At 40.3% G+C, this 21,883-nt stretch overlaps 1 protein-coding gene and 1 pseudogene across 2 annotated transcripts in view; one reads left to right on the forward strand and one right to left on the reverse strand.

The window, feature by feature from the left end:
* The window catches only part of WDR27 (WD repeat domain 27), a gene marked incomplete at its 3' end in the record, with an annotated part of 97,309 nt that overhangs the window by 20,240 nt on the left and 55,186 nt on the right, over positions 1 to 21,883 (reverse strand). The window contains exon 25 of the mRNA XM_080941750.1: positions 21,488 to 21,586. Coding sequence (XP_080797876.1) covers positions 21,488 to 21,586 — 99 coding nt within the window. The remainder of the gene's footprint in view (positions 1 to 21,487; positions 21,587 to 21,883) is intronic.
* Positions 5,383 to 16,842, forward strand: LOC308439775 (stathmin-like; annotated as a pseudogene). The gene is made up of 2 exons: positions 5,383 to 5,482; positions 16,335 to 16,842. The product of its transcript is annotated as a stathmin-like (transcript).

The following is a 21,883-nucleotide window of genomic DNA, read 5'->3' on the forward strand; positions in this document are numbered from 1 at the left end:
TAAGATGGGCGGTCAGAGTTCTGGGGACCGCTTTCACTTCCTCCCTTCCATCCTTTTCTTTTCCCAAGGCATTCCATCTCTTTGCTCTGTAAATTTGCAAATTTGGAAAAGAAATGCTTTTGTCACCAAATCTTCCATGTCAGGGGGGTAAATTATAAGATTAAAAAAATTACATCTCAGTGTGTAAAGATTAAACATAATGATTTTTTTTTTTTTTGGCCTTTGTTTTTCTTGAACTTCATATAGTCTGTGAGTTGTTTCTGGGGTGCTCAGAGCTTTCTGGAGTTAGTATCCAATTATCAGTGACTGCATATTATGTCTGTTCTTTTGTGACTGGGTTACCTCACTCAGGATGATATTCTCTAGATACATCCATTTTCTTAAGAATTTCATAAGGTCATTGTTTCTGATGCTGAGTAGTACTCCATTGTGTAAATGTACCACAATTTTTGTATCCATTCATCTACTGAAGCACATCTATTGCATACTATCAAACCTTTAAAAAAAATTAAGTACTGACAAAAATGTGTTCATATACTTTTATGCAAAAATCTGTACATTTATCTGTTTTTTTAAATAAAGTTGTTCAATTAAAAAAATTACATCTCTAAACAATATTACTTGTTTAAAAAGCACATGGCTGCACTCACCCAGTTACACACACACACACACACACACACACACACACACACACACACAAGCATATTGCTGAGGCCAGCAGTGTTTCTGAACCCACAGTCTACCTCTGCCACACAGTAGTGACCTCTGCCACAGCACACAGTAGGCCCATCCTCATCATATCTGCCCATATGTCTGCTTCACACCAAGCTCCATGAAAGCTCACATAAAGTCTTGTTGGCTCTGATTTTCAACAGTTAGATGAGCTCTCTCCATTTTGCACCTTATGTGACTTCCTCGATTATAACCTTCTGTGTCCATATTGCTTTTGACTTTCTGTTAGACTCCACTGGCATGTGTGAAAGCTGGGAAGCGGTTCTGTGGAATCGAGGACAACATTCAAGCTTCATCCTTTCCTACTGTAGTCGCCACGATGGTTCTTTCTCTAACCCTTGTTTTGAACAAAAGGCTCTGTGGGTTCATCCCCTAAGGTATGCACTGCTGTGAAACAGGGGCTGCCGAGGAGCTACAGCAAGCACTGGAGACAAGAGAAGGACCTTTCACACCAAGAGTTTCCCTCCGGAGGGCAGGAGGAATTCACATGCTGTAAAGCAAGGCTCACACACTGGGTTTTGCTTTTCTGCTATGGTCTAGAGTTGACATCAAATGAGCTGACAGGAAATCACAGTAGATTCACATGGCATCAGGGACTGTTTTGCACACAGCAGACATGTCCTTCTCTGCAGCTGTGTGTCTGGACAGAGCATGCATAACCTATGATTGATCTTAGCATTGGTATGCAGATCCTGGACACTGGATTGCAAACTCTTTTACTTTCCTATGAAAATATTTAGTAAGATTTCTTTAGTCTTAGGAAAAGTAAACCATGCCATCTTTATTTGAACTTAAAACACAAATCAAATATGAATTATATACTTAATTTTAATGAAAGTAAAAATTTCTAAGTAACTATTTAAATCATATGAAAATCATTTTTAAATCATTTTACCTCTTGAAAATGTATGCTTTGATAAAAATGTTTTCTACGTTTTTGTTTTATATAATTATCCTTTATTCATTAATGCTCTGTGAGAGAGATAATGAAGATTAGATGAAGCCTGAGGGGAAAGAACACCAAGAGTGGGCTAAAGTAGAACTCCACAGAGACACTGACTGACACAGGAACTGGTACTCATGAGACTTTGAGATGCTAATCCTGAATTGTGTGTTGCACGGAAAGTGCTTATAGCTCTCTGCAGACAGAAAAGGCCTCAGACACATCCTTACAGCTCTCTGCAGGTAGAAGAGGCCTCAGACACACCCTTACAGCTCTCTGCAGGTAGAAGAGGCCTCAGACACACCCTTACAGCTCTCTGCAGGTAGAAGAGGCCTCAGACACACCCTTACAGCTCTCTGCAGGTAGAAGAGGCCTCAGACACACCCTTACAGCTCTCTGCAGGTAGAAGAGGCCTCAGACACACCCTTACAGCTCTCTGCAGGTAGAAGAGGCCTCAGATACATCCTTACAGCTCTCTGCAGGTAGAAGAGGCCTCAGACACACCCTTACAGCTCTCTGCAGGTAGAAGAGGCCTGCCTCAGACACAACCCTTTAGGGACTTGCTGAGGGTCAGCCTATCAGCCTCACACATGAATAGATGCTTCCATGGATCTGTCTACTCAAGTCTGGCAAATTTGATTGTGTACTTTTTCTAAGTTGATGTGATATAGGCACACTTAATTAGATCATGGATAAAGTGTCTCCTTTCATAACTGGTTAGTGAGAATCCAGCCCTCATTCTGATAGTACCTCAGAACAAGCTGCCAATGGCAGATAGAAACACCACATAGCTGCTGAGGAATCTGCATAGGAGGAGCCCAGCATTCTGACAGAACTTTTAAAAGCTAAGGTTTAAGCACATGACACCTAGACCTGGGAGGTTTGGAGGAGATAGGAGAAAGACAGAAGTGTACAGAGAAGCTGGGCCAGGCCCAGTATACTATCTTAAGAAGGTAGATCCTCCATAGAGGGTGGCAATGGACATGGGAACTCGGGACTCAGGGAGACTACAGCAAGAAAAGGAAATCATAGCACACAGGCACAGAATTGCAGACAACATAACATGCAGGATGGGGAGACACTGGCATGTGATGTGTGACTGCAGAAGATGCTGTACATGGTGAGGGAGAGCAGGGAAGTAAGACCCTATCTCATACCTGGAGTGACTGGGATTATTGACATTTTCCTGGTATAGGAGTAACAGGTGTGACTGAGCAGGAAGAAGGCAACAGAGACCACTTGGTGAGATAGCAGAAGAAAGACATTTCGAACTAGAAAGTCTCAAGTTTGCTGAGGACTTCCTGGGATCAGGTTCTAGCACTGCACCCTGTTGGTCAGAGATCTCAGATTCAGAAGTCAAAAAGAGGAAAAACAGCTACATGAGATCCTACAGCTGACATAGCAGGCATGGTATCACACACGCAGAATGGCCCTGAAGGAAGGTGTACTGAGCAAAGAGCCTCAGAAAGAAACCTCCAACTCTTACTCCTGCAGCACAGCATGTGTGTGTTAGATAGTTTTATGTTACCTTGACACATAGACTAGAGGTTATCTGGAAGGAGGAAACTTTGACTGAGAAAATGCAAGATCTGGCTGTAAGGTATTTTCTTAATTAATGATTGATGTAGGAGACTTTATCCCATTGTGGGTGGCTTCATCCCTGGACTTGTGGTCCTGGGTTCTATGGGAAAGCAGTCTGAGGAAGCCATAGGAAGCAAGCCAGTAAGCAGCACCCCTCCATGGCGTCTGCAATAGCTCCTCCCTCCTGTTTGAGTTCCTGTCTTGACTTTCTTTGATGGTGACCATCAATATGAAATTATAAGCCAAATCAATTCTTTCCTCCCTAACTTTTTGTCATGGTGCTTTGTTGCAGCAATGGAAACCCTGACTAAGACAGCAAGTTTATCCAAAATTATGGGGACACTGATGACCCCCCAAAGCAAACACAGATCGCTTTCTGATAATAGTGCTCAAAGGCAAGTGTATGTATGTGTGAGAGAGTGTGCGTGTGTGTAGGTATGTGTGTGAGTGTGAAAGTGTGTGTGTGTGTGTGTGTGTGAGAGAGAGAGAGAGAGAGAGAGAGAGAGAGGGAGAGAGAGAGAGAGAGAGAGTTGCTTGGCTGCAGGATCTAGAACACTGGTGACAGGAGAGCAGGAAGATGGGCATCCTCATCTTTGATTCATCTGCCTCTCACTGTCAACTACGATGTTAACCATGGGTTTGCACACAGCACTTTGAATGAGCTTAAGGTCCGTTCCAGTTTGTTGTTGTTGTTGAAGGTGCCAGCGTTAAGTTTTAAATTTTATTAGAAAACTTCTGTGTGTCTATTGAGACAATAATTTTTGGTTTTATTTGGTTGATGTGATATTTATATGAATTAATTTCCCTTGTTAAGTCAACCTTACATTCCTATGATAAATTAACTCCCTTGTAGAATAATACATGGCAATAATCATTTTAATATATCACTGGGTCTGATTTATTATAATTGCTCGAGGAGCTTTGCATCCACAGTCTTGGTATTTTGTTCTTTAGATGTTCTCTTGCCTGGGATTGGAGGGATCTCAGTCTTACAGAATGATCTAACATGCTCCTCCTGTTCTGGTGACTGAGAGAGTATGGGAAGAACCAGTGTTTGTCTCGGGAGCTGCATAGTACGACAGAGAATTTTCTCCAGCTAAATGTTTCTTGAGGGAAGATTCAAGATTACTGGTATGATCTCTCTACTTACTGTGTTAGAAAATGGTTCTAATGCTTTGTGTTCATTTGGCTCCCAAAAGCCCTGACTCAGAAGTGGAGGGCCTCTGCCCCCAGCTGGCTTTGATTGGTAATAAAGAATTGCCATCCTGCCAATGGCTGGACAGAGAGACTGAGGCGGGATTCCAGGAGCAAGGGACCAAGCCAGGGGAAGAGAGAGGAGAGCTGCCATAACGCTGAGGCAGAGAGATCAGATTTAAGAGCTGCAGGAGAGAAATGATTCCAACACTGTAGTTGTTAAGGGGAGCAGGAAGGGATTGCCCAGGAGGGCAGCAAAGATAAAGTATTAATTTAGAAGGTGCTAACTCAGGAATACTGGAGGCAAGTTAGCAATACGAGCTGCAGGAAAGTTCAGAGTGCCTAGTCATTGAGCGTGCGTGCATGCATGTGTGTGTGCATGCATGTGTGTGTGTGTGTGTGTGTGTGTGTTTCATAAATGAATCCAGAGCTCTTGAGTGGGTGCAGCACACACATGACCCACCTGGAGCCAAAGCAGATTAATAATTCACTGCTACATTACTGAAAATCTATTAATTTCTATTTATCCTTGAGTTTATTTTGGTGACTTGATTCTTTCTAGAAATGTAATTTGATTTATTGTCACAGGCAGCACATCTGTTCACGCTTATTTCTGTAGGGCTGGTAGTGATGTCCCTCTTCACTCATAACCTTGAAAATTTTAATCCTTCTCTGTTTTTTTTTTTTGTGAGTATCTATCTTTTAATTCTCTGCTTTGAAAATTTCATATATTCTAACATCTAGATATGCAAATGTCAGGCAGGTAAAATATAAACTATTTATATTGTAATAATATTTTAGGCTCATTATCTGTTCATCTCTTCTCTGAACTACACAAAGGATAATTTGTTCTAAAAAATGGGTCATCCAGAAGTAAAGAATTATTCACAGATAATAAATAAACAAAACAAAGAGCTGAGCTGAGGGTTGGGATGCAGCAGGAGCAGCCCCAGCTCAGGCCTGCAGGGGCCTCTGTAGTCTCAGATGAACAGTCTCCAAGTGCAATGAGAGAATTATGTCCGAAGGAAGACGGTACGGCCTGTTTTAGGGCTCACCTGCTCTTGTCACAGTTCTCTGTAAACTCTAAGGTCTACTGCTACACTTTCTTTGGCCTAACAATTAAAAAGTATTCTGAAGTTCCACAACGGGGGAATAGTAATTTCTACAATAAATTCTCCTCCATCATTATTATCTAGTATAAATCATAGAAAATCAAAGACAAAATTAAAAAGCAATAAGTAATGCCCAGTAGTTTTACCTTAACCAAGTAAATGAGGCTGCAGTGCTGCCCAGATAAATTTAATAGGGATTAGCCCAAGTGTAGCTCAGCTTGATAGCTCAGCCCAATGATTAAACCATGTGCTATTTACTAGGCTCACGACCACCTACACTTGAGAATGGTCCAGTGTTCTTTTAAGACAGCTTCCTACAGAGCCTGGAAGGCTAGGAAAAGGCTACAGCGGAGGACAAAGGTACCATTAAAGAGGTCTGAGGCAATGCTCAGATTGATGTGGGTTGTTGGTAGAGAATGAAAGCAAATGCCTGGTACAATGCAGTGGGAATGCCAGTCCTGAGCCACTGCTCCAGATTTTGCCCTGTCAAACCAAAGCTAGCCCTTCCCACATTCTCTAATGTAGAGGAATTGTGATCAGTGACCACACACACAACTAAGGATCACTTTACAGAAGCATGCCCAGACGTTGCAGCATGCCTATCAGATTTCAGCCTTGGAAAGATTAAGTCCTCCTCTCTGTGCCAGTAAGAAAAATGCCTTCAAAGGAAGTGAATTGAAGCTCTAGGATAGCAGCTCACGTAAAGGGAAACCTGTGGTTTCTAACTATAAACCTGTGCTTCTTTGAGCTTCCCTAGGGGAATGTTTTAAGAATACAACTGTAGTATTAGACCAGGGTCATATCTACCATGAACACTGTGCAATACCCACTCAATTTGGGACACCACCTTGTTTAGTTACTCCAGATTTACATTTGCACTCCAAGGGCTGGAAAGCATCAGTCATTAAATATTTACAAGAATATATTTCCAAACTATGTAAATTGTTTTTATGAACCTTGATGCTAACTGTGGCCATGATAAATCTGGCTATTTGTAGATATTAAGGTCTCCCAGTTAATGTGATAAACAAATTATAAAATTGGGCTTGTTATGATACAAACAACTTAAAACATGAAGAAGTATGCTAGAAACATGAGCCTCATAACCCTCCCATAAAGATCAAGCTCACTCACACAAAAAGAATATACTGGAGTCTTTTCAGGACAAGCAATCGTCTGAGCTCTAGGGTTTAATTGATGGGCCACAAATAGTGGTTTTCTGGTCAAATCAAGTACAATCAGAAGTCCCACAATGTAGCAATCCAGACCCTTCATTTCCTTTTATATATTTGAATTAATTAAGCTGTGTGCATAGCTTAGTGTACAAGGTATCTATCTTATGTCGTGGAAAATAACCACTGAATATGTCATATGGCTACACAACTGGCATGATTTCTATAGACTCATGACTTATAGATCTGTAAATTCATCATGCAATCCTAGGGTAGCAATATAGTTCTCAAGATATCATACAGACAAGGATTCTATTCACAGCAACTCCAGTTGCTGGGTCAAAAAAAGGGAGGAAGGAAACACAACAGGAAGGGTAGGCAGAGGTATGTCAAGCATCCCAGAAAATGGCCATTTGGGTAATGGTGACCTAGAAAAGGTGGCAGAAAGACAGAAAGATGAGTCTGCACTATGTTTTAACACTGTCGTCAAGAGAATATAAACTGTTTCCTAGTCCAGTTACTTTAAAATGGGTTCTCATCTTCTGCCACTGGCCAATATCACTGAAGTATTAAAATCAGGATTTTCTTCTATATAGGGTTTGTGAGTATGAGATACAAGAAGATAAACATAAAACAAGACAGAAATTGACATAGTTGAATCCAGGTCTCAAAAGTTGGAGGGGAACCCACACCATAACAATAAAATAACAGGAATCAATACACACTGCCCATTGATAACACTGATATTTAATAGTCCCAATTACCCAATAAAAAGACATAGACTTACAGATTGGTTTAAAAAAGAGGACCCATCTTTCTGCTTCAGCCAAGAAACATACCTTATCAGCAAGGATACAGATTTCCTCGGGGTAAAGGATGAAAAAGGGTATCCAGGCAAATGGACTGAAGAAGAAAGCCTGTGTAGCTATTTTAATGTCTGACAAAAATAGATCTAATACCAAAACTAATCAAAAGAGATAATGAAGGATACTATACACTCACCAAAGGAGAAATCCACCAAGATGATATTGCAATTCTTAACGTCTATACAGTAAGCAAAGGGGCTCCCATGTTCATAAAAAGAAACATTATTCCAAAGTTTAATACCCCAATAGACAGTCTTGCTAATAGACAATGCAGATGAAAATAAACAAAGAAATGCTGGAGTTAGACAAGCCATTAATCAAATAGACCTACCATATATTTCAAACATTTCACCCAAACACAACAGAATAGTCGGAGCAGCTCATAGTCAGTACAGTGAAGGCTCAAGCTAAGCACCACCTCAGTCTCTTCATGTTCAACAAGACATATAAGTGTTGTCTTCAGCAACAGGGCTTACCATCATTTTGTGGAGAGCAAGCATTAGCATGAAATGTTTGGGAGGTTCCATGGGTGCCCTTTGGCCAATGACTCAAGCAGATAGAATCCGTTCCTGGCACTGGGTGTTTCACTCGATGGCAAAGACATAGATCTGGGGCACTGTCTCCCTCATTATTTGGTGACTTCATTTAGACTTCTTTCATTATGGGGACTTTTTTGACGCTCACTGAGTTATAAATATTTGCAAAAATCTTGCTACCTTGTTAAATACCAAAATACTAGTTAGTAACATCAACAAGGAAAAGAGTATATGCTATCAGTTGGTACAAAAAGAATATTTAGCAAAAGCCAAGAATTGTGGTGAGCAGTTTCAGCAATTTCAGAATAATGAACAGTAACTTCAACTTTAGAAAAGGCCTCAACAAAATATCCATGAATCATATCTAGCTGGATGGTGTAAGTCCTACTGAGAAATCAGTGTAAAAAATGAAACAGATTAGGAAGGAAAGATACTGCCTGTGTGCAGATGATTATACAGAAATTCTCCCAAGAAGTCTCAAGGAAGGAAGAAAAGAAGGAAGGAAAAAAGCTAACACAGCTCACAAATAAAACATCAAAGGCTGAAGGCATAACACTACCACAGAGGGCTCCATCTTATTTCTGTGTACTAACAAATGACTCTGGAGAGGGCAACTCTGTGATCACTCTTGACAACACTGACTGTCTCTGCTGCAGATGGCTCACCAGACAACAGTCTCTCTGCTTCAGTTAATATTCAAGCTGAATTCTCAAAAATGAGAGGGGGGGTCACTGAAGAAAAGGACTATAATATCTACCCCTTCATCTCAACCTTCCCGATGCCATGACCCTTTGATACAGTTACTCATATTGTGGTGACCCCAAACCATAAAATTATGTTGTTGCTAATTCATAACTGTACATTTGCTACTGTCAGAATCATAATGTAAATATCAGATATTTAGGATATTTGATATGTGATCCCAAAGGGGCCACAACACACAGTTGAAAACTGTTTATCTAGACTCACCTAAATGAGAATTTCATACCAAGCATGGGAACTAGGGCATTTATTTCCCTGCATTCAGACCTTTATCATAAAGGTTCTTTAGCACAAGCAAAGCTTGCTATGTATCCAATAGAAATCTAAAGAAAAGAAGACTGGTAGAAATCTCCATCTCTCTTGCCACATGTCCAGTAAGAACTGCAATGTTCTAGGGGCATCAGGCAAGATATGGACTTTCCTGAACAGGCTCCTGGATCTTCTGAGGTTGTGACAGGAGTATCTGGCTCATTAAAGCAAACACTTTGCATAGCTGAAACTGAAAGCAGTCAGGATCCTAGGATTGCAGTATTGGCCCAAGCCTTAGTCTACGGTGGGCTCCTCAGCCACTGTACTGGTTTATATCTGAATTCTGTACAGACTGTCAGCTGTGGCAGCTCACACGTTTTCTCTGAAATGAAGGTCTGATGGAAGTTATTCCTAATTATATGCTTGGTACAGTGTTATGGCAACCATCTACAAAAAGACATTCTCAAGATATGGAGCACTAGTATGCGGGACATGTCTGTAGGTGTTGGGTGTCTGGAAGCTCAGGGCCTGTGACCCACTGAAAAAATGAGTTTTAAGAACAGAAGAAAATGTGCTTATTTCGGCAGAACACATACTAAAATTGGAACAATACAGAGAAGATTAGTATGGCCCCTGCACAAGGATGACAGGCAAATTTGTGAAGCATTCCATATTTTTACCTCTAACAACAAAAAGAGCAGAAAACAATAATCACTACTCTTTAATATCCCTTAATATCAATGAACTCAATTCTCCAATAAAAAGATATAAAGTATCAGACTATTTGTAAACAGGATCAAGCATTTTGCTGCATACAGGAAACTCATCTCAGCAAAAGACAGGCACTTCCTCAGAGTAAAAGGCTGGGAAAAAACTTTCCATGCAAATGGTCCCAAGAAACAAGCTGGAGTAGACATCCTAATATCAAATAAAACAGATTTTTAACCAAAAGTCATCAAATAAGACAAGGAAGGTTTTTAATCATCAAAGAAGAAGTCTATCATGATGAACTCTCAATCCAGAACATCTATGCTCCAAATACAAGAGCACCCACATTAATAAAAGAAAATTTACTAAAGCCCAGAGCATATATTACACCATACACAATAATAGTGGGAGACATCAACACCCCACTCTCATATATATATATATTGTCAGATTATAGATGCAGAAACTGAACAGAGACACAGTGAAACTAACAGAAGTTATGAACCAAATGAATTTTACAGAAATCTATAGAATATTCCATCCTAAAACAAAAGAATATATCTTCTTCTCAGCACCTCATGGCACCCCTTCCAAAACAGACCTCAACAGATATAAGAAAATTAAAATAATCCCATGCATTCTATCAGATCACCATGTACTAAGACTGGTCTTCAATAACAACAACAACAACAACAACAACAAAAAGTCCACATGGAAACTGATCAATGCTCTACTCAATTATAGCTTGGTCAAGGAAGAAATAAAGAAGAAATCAGACTTTTTAGAATTTAATGAAAATGAAGGCACAACATACCCAAACCTATGGGATGAAAAAGCAGCCCTAAGAGGAAAACTCATAGCTCTGAGTGCCTCCAAAAAGAAACTGGAGAGAGCATACACTAACAACTTGACAGCACAACTGGAAGTTTTAAAACAAAAAGAAGCAGATACACCCAGGAGGAGTAGATGGCAAGAAATCAAACAAATAGACAAAAAAAACTATACAAAGAATCAACAAAACCAAAGCTGGTTCCTTGAGAAAATCAACAACATTGATAAACTCTTAGCCAGACTAACAAGAGGGCACAGAGAGAGTATTCAAATTAACAAAATCAGAAATGAAAGAGGAAACATAACAACAGAAACTGAGGAAATTCAAGAAATCATCAGGTCCTACTTCAAAAACCTATACTCAACAAAACTGGAAAATCTGTAGGAAATGGATAAATTTCTAGACAGATATCAGATACCAAAGTTAAATCAGGATCAGATAAGCAATCTAAAAAGCCCCATTACCCCTAAAGAAATAGAAGCAGTCATCAAAAGCCTCCCAACCAAAATAAAAAGCCCAGGACCTGATGGATTTAGTGCAGAATTCTATCAGACCTGCATAGAAGACCTAATACCAATACTCTCCAAACTATTCCACGAAATAGAAACAGAAGAAACACTACCCAACTCATTCTTCAGAACTACAATTACACTCATTTCTAAACCACACAAAGACCCTACAAAGAAAGAGAACTTTAGACCAATTTCCCTCATGAACATTGATGTAAAAATACTCTATAAAATTCTTGCCAACCGAATCCAAAAACACATCAAAACAATCATTCACTATGATCAAGTAAGCAGGGATGCAAGGATGGTTCAATATACGGAAATCCATCAATGTCATACACTATACAAACAAACTCACATGATTATCTCTCTAGATGATGAGAAAGCATTTGACAAAATTTAATAACACTTCATGTTAAAAGTCTTACAAAGGGCAGGTATTCAAGTCTCATACTTAAACATAGTAAAAGCAATATACAGCAAACCAGTATCCATCATCAAAGTAAATAGTGAGAAACTTGAAGCAATCCCACTATAATCATGGACTAGACAAGGCTGTCTACTCTCTTCCATATAGTACTCTATAGTACTAGTCAGAGCAATAAGACAACAAAAAGAGGTCAAAGGGATACAAATTAGAAAGGAAAAAGTTAAAACATCACTATTTGCAGATGATATAGTATACTTAAGTGACCCCAAAAATTCCACCAGAGAACTTTTACAGCTGATAAACACCTTCTGCAAAGTGGCTGGATATAAAATTAACTCAAACAAATCATTAGCCTTTTTCTAGTCAAAGGACAAACAGGCTGAAAAATAGAGAATTGACACCCTTCACAATAGTCACAAAAGAATATAAAATACCTTGGTGTGACACTAACCAAGCAAGTTAAAGATCTGTATGACAAGAACTTCATGTCTCTGAAGAAGGAAACTGAAGAAGACATCAGAGAAGATGGAAAGATCTCCCATGCTCATGGATTGGAATGATCAACATTGTAAAAATGGCCATCTTGCCTAAGGCAATCTACAAATTCAATGCAATCCCTATCAAAATTCCAACTCAATTCTTCATAGAGTTAGAAACTGCAGTTTGCAAATTCATTTGAAAAAAATTAAAAACCCAGGATAGCAAAAACCATTCTCAACAATAAAAATAAACTTGTGGGAGAACCATCCCTTACCTAAAGCTGTATTACATATCAATTTTGATTAAAAACTGCCTGGCATTGGTACAGAGACAGGCAGGTTGACCAATGGAATAAAATTGAAGACTCACACACCTATGGTCACTTGATCTTTGATAAAGGAGCTAAAAACATTTAATGGAAAAAGACAGCCTCTTCATCGAATGATGCTGGTTCAACTGGCAGCCAGCATGCAGAAGAATGCAAACTGATCCCTTCTTATCTCCTTGTACAAAGTTCAAGTACAAGTGGAACAAAGACCTCCACATAAAACAAGGTACACCGAAACTATTAGAAGAGAAAGTGAGGAAGAGCTTAGAACACATAGGCATAGGGAAAAATTTCCTGAACAGAATTCCAATGGCTTATGCTCTAACATCAAGAATACACAAATGGGACCTCATGATATTGCAAAGCTTCTGTAAGGCAAAGGACACTGTTAAAATGACAAAATGGCAACCAACAGAATGAGAAAATATCTTTATCAATCCTACATCTGATAGAGGGCTTGTATCCAGTATACACTAAGAACTCAAGAAGTTAGACTCCATGGAGTCAAATAATCCTATTTAAAAAATGGTGTACAGAGCTACACAGAGACTTCTCAACTGAGGACTGTTGAATGACTCAGAAGCACCTAAAGAAATGCTCAATATTCCTAATCGTCAGGGAAATGCAAATCATAACAACCCTAAGATTCCACCTCACACCAATCAGAATGGCCAAGATCAAAAACTCAGGTGACAGTAGATACTAGAAAGGATGTCGAGAAAGAGGAACACTCTTCCACTGTTGGTGGGATTGTAAACTGGCACAACCACTCTGAAAATCAGTCTGGTGCTTCTTCGGAAATTTGGACATAGTACTACCTAAGAAACCAGCTATACCGCTCCTGGGCATATACCCAAAAGTAGCTCCAACTTCTAACAAAGACACATGCTCAACCATGTTCATAGCAGCCTTATTTATAATAGTCAGAAGCTGGAAAGAACCCATATGTCCTTCAACAGAGGAATGGATAGAGAAATTGTGGTACATATACACAATGGAGTACTACTCAGGTATTAAAATCAAGTTCATGAAATTCCTAGGCAAGTGGATGGAACTTGAAGCTATCATCCTGAGTGATGTAACCCAGTCACAAAAAAGCACTCATGATATGCACTCATTTATAAACAAATACTAACCCCCTCTCCCCCCCCCCAAAAAAAAGGCTGGGAATACCCAAGAAACCATCCACAGAACTTATGAAGCTCAAAAAGAAGGAAGAGCAGAATGTGGATGCCTCAGTCCTTCTTAGAAGGGAGAACAAAACAGGGGAGGAATACAAGGTCAAATAGAGGAGCAGGGATTGAAGAAAAGATCTACAGAGACTACCTGACCTTGAGAACCACTGCATATACAGCCACCAAACCCAAGCACTATTGCTGATGCCAAGAATTGTTTACTGGCAGAAACCAGATATGGATGTCTCCCCAGAGACTCTCCCAGAGTCATATAGATACAGATGAGGATGCTTGCAGCTAAACATCAGACTGAACTCAGGGACCCCAGTGACAAAGCTAGAGAAAGAATTGAAAGAGCTGAAGGGTTTGCAACCTCATTGGAAGAACAACATCATCATCAGCCAAGGCACTGAGGTGGAGAGAGTGATTGGGAGAGGGAGCACCTTCATAAAAGCAAGTTGAGGGGGAGGAGGGAGGGGGAAGGGTATAACATTTGAAATGTAAATACAGAGAATGTCCAATAAAATTGAAGAAAAGAACAGAAGAACATCTTGTCCTGTATTGTTTCCTGGGTTTGGAGAGAGCAGCCCTCACTGAGGGCATGTGTATCACACAGCTGTCCACATCCTCACTTCCTGAATCCTTCCAGGATCCGACTACATTTGGGGCAACAAAAGTGTCTACATGGTACTTTCTAAAGGCAACTTGACATATAGAGAAATTAACATGTCATTTCCTCCCAGGCATTATAAAAACAGCAGCTGAGGAGCTGGCTCCACACCGTCTGAACCCAGACTATTTTCCTTACTAATATTATCTCCACAGAGCTGCTACTAGCCAGAATCCCTGGAAACCAAGTACCAGAGCACCCATCCACACAGACACTGTTCCAAGACCTCTAGGGGCTGCCTAAAGCCACAGATAGCACAAAGCCCTATAATTCAGTGAATTTTCCATCTTAAGTAAGCATTTGGCAACACTCTGAGGTACAGCAACAAAACCAGTACAAATTTCTTTTTCCTTCTTTACCATCTGATGGATAGAAAGTCTGTTCTTCTATAATCTTAGCAATGTCAGCATAAGCTTTTCCTCTTATCCCCATAAGTCAAGGCTTTACAACTCTTCAATGGAATGTCTTTCCTCTGCTATAAACTTTGGGATCATTATGAAGTCAAACAAGGGTCACTTGAAAACGAGCACCGTGGAACCAACACACAGCTAACAAATTATACAGTTAGGTGTCCAGTGTGTGGGTAGTGATCACAGCATGGGCTCACTGAGCAAATGGCTAGCTAATGTCTGGGTAAATAGAGTAAGACAGACAGCACAGAATACTCAGAATAATAAAGAATTTTAAGCTTATAAATTATTTATTACTGAAATTTTTATTCAATATTTTTGAATGACCAATGGGTAGTTGAAGCTATAGACAGCAAAACTACAGGTATGTAGGAAGTTCTGTATTCATTTTGTGATAATTAACTTATCAAGTCAGGATAACACGCAGTCTACATAGCAGGGTGTATTATGTGAGTTGTCTTCATGGTAAATGTTAAAATTGTAGCATATGAGAACATGCCTCCTAGCCTGCTTGGCTCCAGACAGTTCTGAAACTTGCATAAGCTACATAATGAGACACCTTTAGTCACAGTAGGGATACCAGCGTCAAGATGAAAATTAAATACGAAGGGGGCTGTCTTCCTCATCCAATAAATCAAAACAAAATCCAAGTGTTGGTATTTGTTTCTTGGATGATGAACCATCTTGCAGTCTCCTCTGAGGTGCTACAATATTAGTGGCTACAGAATATGAGAAAAAGATACAGACTTGAAAAAGAATGAAATAGATGTAACACTGTAGACAGGAGGACTTGCTGGAAATAGAGCAAGTCACACAGCAACACATCACAACACCTAAAGGAGCAGGGTTCGTGTGTGACAAGTCACACAGCAACACATCACAACACCTAAAGGAGCAGGGTTCGTGTGTGACGAGGGACGGTGGATGTGGAACAGAAAAACTGTGGGCTGAGTGGAGGTGTTCAAAGTCTGCCATGAGGAAGTGTGAATGACGGGAACATAGAAACCAAGATGGCCTCTAAGAGAAGAAGGTGCTGCACAAACTAAATTCGGAGGCAGAGTGGACACATCTCATGTGTTGACAGGCAGGGGATCCCATGCCTCTGACCTTTCCTTCACCATGTGATTCCACATATGACGCTCTGTCACTAGCCTCATGGCTATATTTTACAAATTGTTTTTATTTCTAGTATGTACCAAGAGAGCAGGCCTTATTTAGTTTCCTAGTAAAGCAGATCCTACTATTGAACATCTTTTTTTGTGGGGACATTGTTATGTTTCTTAATCCATGAGTTCAAATACAACCTATGAAAATACGAACGATATATTTGAAATTGAGGTCTCTTCTGTTCCCTCCCTTGACCGAATGGTTTTCTCAGAGTATAATTTAGGCTGAATATCAGAAGCTGGACAACTGACCCACTACATGAAAACTAAGACTTTCCATGACTCTGTGTGGATTCTTGTTATCTATACTGAGAATCTGGAAAATGTGTCTGAGCCTACATCTCAAGACAGATGCTCTGCTTCCCTTCTTACTGGGGTGAACACCTTAATTTTAGCAATACTTGGATTGGATACAATAAGAAGATTTTCTAAAGTCTGAGAAGAAACAGTTTATAACCAGGTTAGTAGTTTCTGAACAGACCGAGATATCTTACAGCAATGCACCTTGAACTTATGTAAGCTTCTGTTCAACGTGGCATCTTCTGATATTCCGGTGAAGGAGCTGGAGAAGCTTGCTTCAGGCCAGGCTTTTGAGCTGATAGATTCTCAGCCCTCAGTCAAAAGGATCTGTCCCCGATTTCCCCCTCCCCCACACCCCCAAAGAAGAAGGATCTTTCCCTGGAGGAAATTCAGAAGAAATTAGAAGCTGCAGAAGAAAGATTCAAGTCTCATGAAGTAGAAGTCTTGAAGCAGCTTGCTGAGAATCGGGAGCATAAAAAAGAAGTGCTCCAGAAAGCCGTCGAAGAGAACAATTTCAGCAAAATGGCACAGGAGAAACTGACTCACAAAATGGGGGCTAACAAAGAGAACCGAGAGGTGTAAATGGCTGCCAAGCTGGAGCGTTTGCGAGAGAAGGACAAGCACATGGAAGAGGTGTGGAGGAACAGAGAATCCAAAGACCTCGTGGACAAGACCAAGGCTGACTAAGTTGTCCTGAGAACTGACTTTCTCCCCGACCCATTCCTAAATATCCAAAGGTTGTACGGGGGAGGGGGACGGGGGGGAGAAGGCAGGGGGAGAAAGAGGGTGAAGGGAGAGGGAGAAAGAGAAAATTTTGCTTAGAACAAACCTTTCTCCCTAAACTTCTCTCCTGAAAGAATTTTCAGCAGAAAATAGAGTAGTTTAGAAATTCAGATCTAAGTAAAGGTTAGCATCAAAGAGAAGAAACTGGAGACAAAATAAAAGCTCTAATTGTTGACTGAGCTAATCCCTCTCCCCTGCTAACAAACAAAAAACAAAACAAAACAAAAACAAAAACCAACCCCCAGCTTTATTTAAAATAAGAGCAGCAATGCATTTGAATATGTCTGAATAAATTTATGATTCAGTGAGGTGATTGAAAATACAAAGGGTGGAGGAAGGATGAGGAATTGTTACTGTGTGTTCACAAATGAAGGAAGGATGAGGAATTGTTACTGTGTGTTCACAGATGAAGGAAGGATGAGGAATTGTTACTGTGTGTTCACAGATGAAGGAAGGATGAGGAATTGTTACTATGTGTTCACAGATGGGGGAAGATGAGGAATTGTTACTGTGTGTTCACAGATGGGGGAAGAATAAGTAATTGTTACTATGTGTTCACAGATGAAGGAAGAATGAGGAATTGTTACTGCACATTCACAGATGGGGGAAGAATAAGTAATTGTTACTATGTGTTCACAGATGAAGGAAGAATGAGGAATTGTTACTGCGTGTTCACAGATGGGGGAAGGATGAGGAATTGTTACTGTGTGTTCATAGATGGAGGAAGGATGAGGATTGATTTATTTAAATGTATTCACAATATCTATATTAGCTTGCTATTGTACAAAATTAATTATTAATGTATAAATGTACAATGCAAACTGTAGGATAAGCACCAGAAGGCCAAAGGAATGAAAACTTGAAAAGTTAAAGCTGATACACTAAAAAAGGAGAGTAAATGGAATCAGGTTTAATTAAAGCCACAAAATAAATAAATAAATAAATAAATAACAAAAAAAAAAACTGTAACTATGAACATTGTGGTGCATATATCTTTGTTGTGTACTAAGGTGTCTCTGGGGTATATGCCCAGAAGTGGAATAGCTGGGTCTTCAGGTAGTATTATGTCCAATTTTCTGAGGTATCACCAGACTGATTTCCAGAGTGGTTGTATTAGCTTGCAACCCCACCAACAGTGGAGAAGTGTTCCTCTTTCTCCACAACCTCGCCAGCATCTGCTGTCATCTGAGTTTTGGATCTTGGTCAATCTGACTGGTGTGAGGTGGAATCTCAGGGTTGTTTTGATTTGCATTTCCCTGATGGCTAAGGAGGTTGAGCACTTCCTCAGATATTTCTCAGCCATTCGATATTCCTCAACTGAGAACGTTTTGTTTAGCTCTGTACCCCATTTTTTAATAGGGTTATTTGATTCTCTGGTGTCTAGCTTTTTGAGTTCTTTGTATACCTTAGATATTAGGCCTCTATCTGATGTGGAGTTGGTAAAGATCTTTTCCCATTCTGTTGGCTGCCGTTTTGTTTTCTTGACAATGTCCTTAGCCTTACAGAAACTTTGCAATCTCATTAAGTCCAATTTGTTAATCTTTGACCTTAGAGCTTGAGCCATTGGTGTTTTGTTCAGAAAATTTTCTCCTGTGCCTATATGTTCTAAAGTTTTCCCTACTTTCTCATCTAATAGTTTCAGTGTATCTGGTTTAATGTGGAGATCTTTAATCCACTTACACTTGAGCTTTGTACAAGGAGATAAGAAAGGGTCTATTTTCATTCTTTTGCATGATGAGTGCCAGTTGGACCAGCACCATTTGTTGAATAGGCTGTCTTTTTTCCATTGAATGTTTACGGCTCCTTTGTCAAAAATCAGGTGACCATATACATGAGGGCTCATTTCTGGATCTTCTATTCTATTCCATTGATCCACATGCCTATTTCTGTACCAGTACCATGCAGATAAAACATTATTTTCAAGTAACACTTTCCTCAAATCACATGTATTTAAAAAGAAGGACCAAAAAACATATAAAATTTTCATTGTGATTTCTTCTAAGTACTTGGTGATTTGATAATTTTTATTATCTCCTTGGGGACTAACTGTATTTTACAAATTTTGTAGGATACAATTGTCCTGTTTAGTTTTCAGTTGCTATAATAAACACTATCACCAACAGCAACTTAGGGAGGGAAGGGTTTATCTGGCTTACACATCCTGATCACAGTCCATCACTGAAGAAGTCAGGCAGGAACCTGGGGCAGGAACTAGAGCAGAAACCATGGAGGAGTACCACTCACTGGCTGGCCCCGGATTCCATCACTTATTCAACTTGCTTTGTTATACAACTCAGAACCACCAGCCCAGGGGTGGCACTGCCCACAGTGTGCTGGGCACTCTCACCTTAATCATCGATTAAAACGCACTACAGACCTGCCTTCAGATCAGTGAGCATGAGCACATACAAATCCACAGGGCTGCTGACAGCATGGACACGGCTCACAGTCTCAAGCCAGTGGGAGTCCTGGGATAGAGTAGAAGTGCGTAGAAAGTCCTACCCTTAACCAAGAATGTATTTGCAATTGAAACTTGCCAGGAAAGGGGAGATTTGTTCTCCCAAGTGAGGGCCTGTGGCATATCAACCACACTTTACAGTGGGCTTGGGAGCAGTTGGACAACACATAACAGACTCCATGGGTTTGTATGTGTGCTTGTTTTGTTTTGGACAATTTTTTTAGTGTTTTTGTTTTTATTTTGGAGGTTTATTTCTTTAGAGAAAGAAAGTATATGACATTGGAGAGTGTAGAGGTGGAGAGAAGCTGGAAATACTTGGCAGAGGGAAAGAAAAATGATCAAAATATACTGTACTGAGAAAGCAAACAAAAAGGCAGGTCATCCTAACACTAACAGAGACAAGCATGGCTTCCTTAGTATATATGCATATCATGGCTAAAAAGAACATACATCCTAATAACAAAGCCTCAACTCATTAAGAGGATATAGCAAGTATAAATCAAAGAGTAGTGGAGCTTATAAACCCAAGAATAGAATCACAGGAAGAGGGACATCCGATGCACGTACCAACAAGTGACAATTGCTCAAGTGAATGTGGCAGCAGAGAGAAAAGGAGGTGGCTAACCTACACCCCAAAGCCAGACCATAGAAATCAGGCAGGGCCCAGGAAGGAACTGGGTATGACACGGCCACCAGCTCCAGCCGTTCAGTGGTGCAGAGCTCTGGCAACCACACGGGAAACTTTACTGATTATATCATTTGACAGGATATGGAGAGTCAAAGCCAACAAACTGTCAGGCACTGCAGGAGGTCCTGGATTACAGCAATACAATGTCACTGACAAGGTTAACACAATACTGTTACACATAGGATATGCTAAGCACATGATAACACAGTCACATGATTCTTTCTCTGAATCAGAGCTTAGACATAAGAAGACAAGATGAAACTAATATTCAAATTTAGCAGAATCTGAATACTTTCAAGTTGTCTTCACTTTTTAGAATTTTCGTATTTCTACACAGCAAGTCTTATTTCCTCTTGGCCTTTCCTCACTTTAAAATAGTGTCTTAAACTGGAAGACGCTGAGGGGGAGAGAAGCCCCATGGGTAGACCAGCAGTCTCAACTGACCTGGACCCCGAGATCTCACAGATACTGAGCCACCAACCAGGCAGCACACACCAGCTGATCTGAGGCCCCTAACACATATGTAGTAGAGGACTGCCTGGTCTGGTCTCAGTGGGAGAAGATGCACCTAATTATTAAGAGACTTGCGGCCCCAGGGAGTGGGGAGATCTGGTGAGATAGGGGTTGGGGTGGTGGCATCCTCTTGGAGATGGGATAGGAAGGGGAGGTAGGGGATGGAGAACAGTTGGGGGTCAGACCAGGAGGGAGACTGGAATGTAAAAAAAGGACTAAGGAATAACAGTAATAATCATACAGAACCAGAAAGTAGAGAACTCTAAAAAAAATTAAAGATAAAAATAAAAGATAGGGTCTTTACTTTCTAAGGTACTCTCCCTGCATACGAATTCTTTACAAACCTCTCTCCTGCTTGCTTGATGAATCCTGTCTATAGTGTTCACATTTAGATTAGATAGAACCATATCTATTTGACTTTCTTTATTGCAGTAGGCGCAAATATACTGAATGACAAATACTATAATTATAAAAATTCCAGATTGCTCTCTCTCTCTCTCTCTCTCTCTCTCTCTCTCTCTCTCTCTTTCTCTCTCTCTCTCTCTCAATAAGTTTACTACCTAATTTCCTCTCTTTGTACTCATATTATCATAAAATCTTTTTTTTTCATTGAGACAGGCTCTCATATAGCTCAGGATGACCTTGACCCAGATATATGGCTTAGAATGATCCTCCTGCATCAGCCTCTGAAGCACATGTGCGTAGCTGCATGTGCTTCCAAATGCCTTAAGATTTCATCAAAATAAACTCTGATCATCTTTTAAGTGTGACACAAGGCAGTATAAACCAGAGAGGTCCTGCTTACAGTGGGAGATGGCATGAACTGGAGAGGCTCTGCTCACACAGGAGACTGACCTAGAGAGACGCTGCTCACACTGGGAAGACTGTACCTGAGAAGCTGCCGGGTTGAAGGCCACCTCAGTGATCGTATCTGTGTGTCCTGAAAGACGGTATAGAAAGCTGCTGGAGCCCATTTCATACACATAAGCCTAGGAGACAAGACAAACAGATGTTCTGGTTTGACAGGATAGTGAACAGCTCCAAACCATGGCTCAATTATGCTCTGTGGCTGACCCAAATCACAGTGACAGCTAACAGGACTTGGTCACAAAGGTCTGCGTACCTCTAAATGCAGGCATACCTTCTATTTCCTGTCATAAGCTCTGCCATCTCAGTGCCTGCTGTGTGGTAGGAGGTGATGTCACCAGCTGCATGTGTTACTATAGGATCCATAGCTCTTACCCATCAATCCCTCTGATTTCACCTCAGGCCTTTAGTCAGAGGCT

This window comes from Micromys minutus (assembly GCF_963924665.1).
Source record: "Micromys minutus genome assembly, chromosome: 30".
Classification (NCBI taxonomy): Eukaryota; Metazoa; Chordata; class Mammalia; order Rodentia; family Muridae; genus Micromys; species Micromys minutus.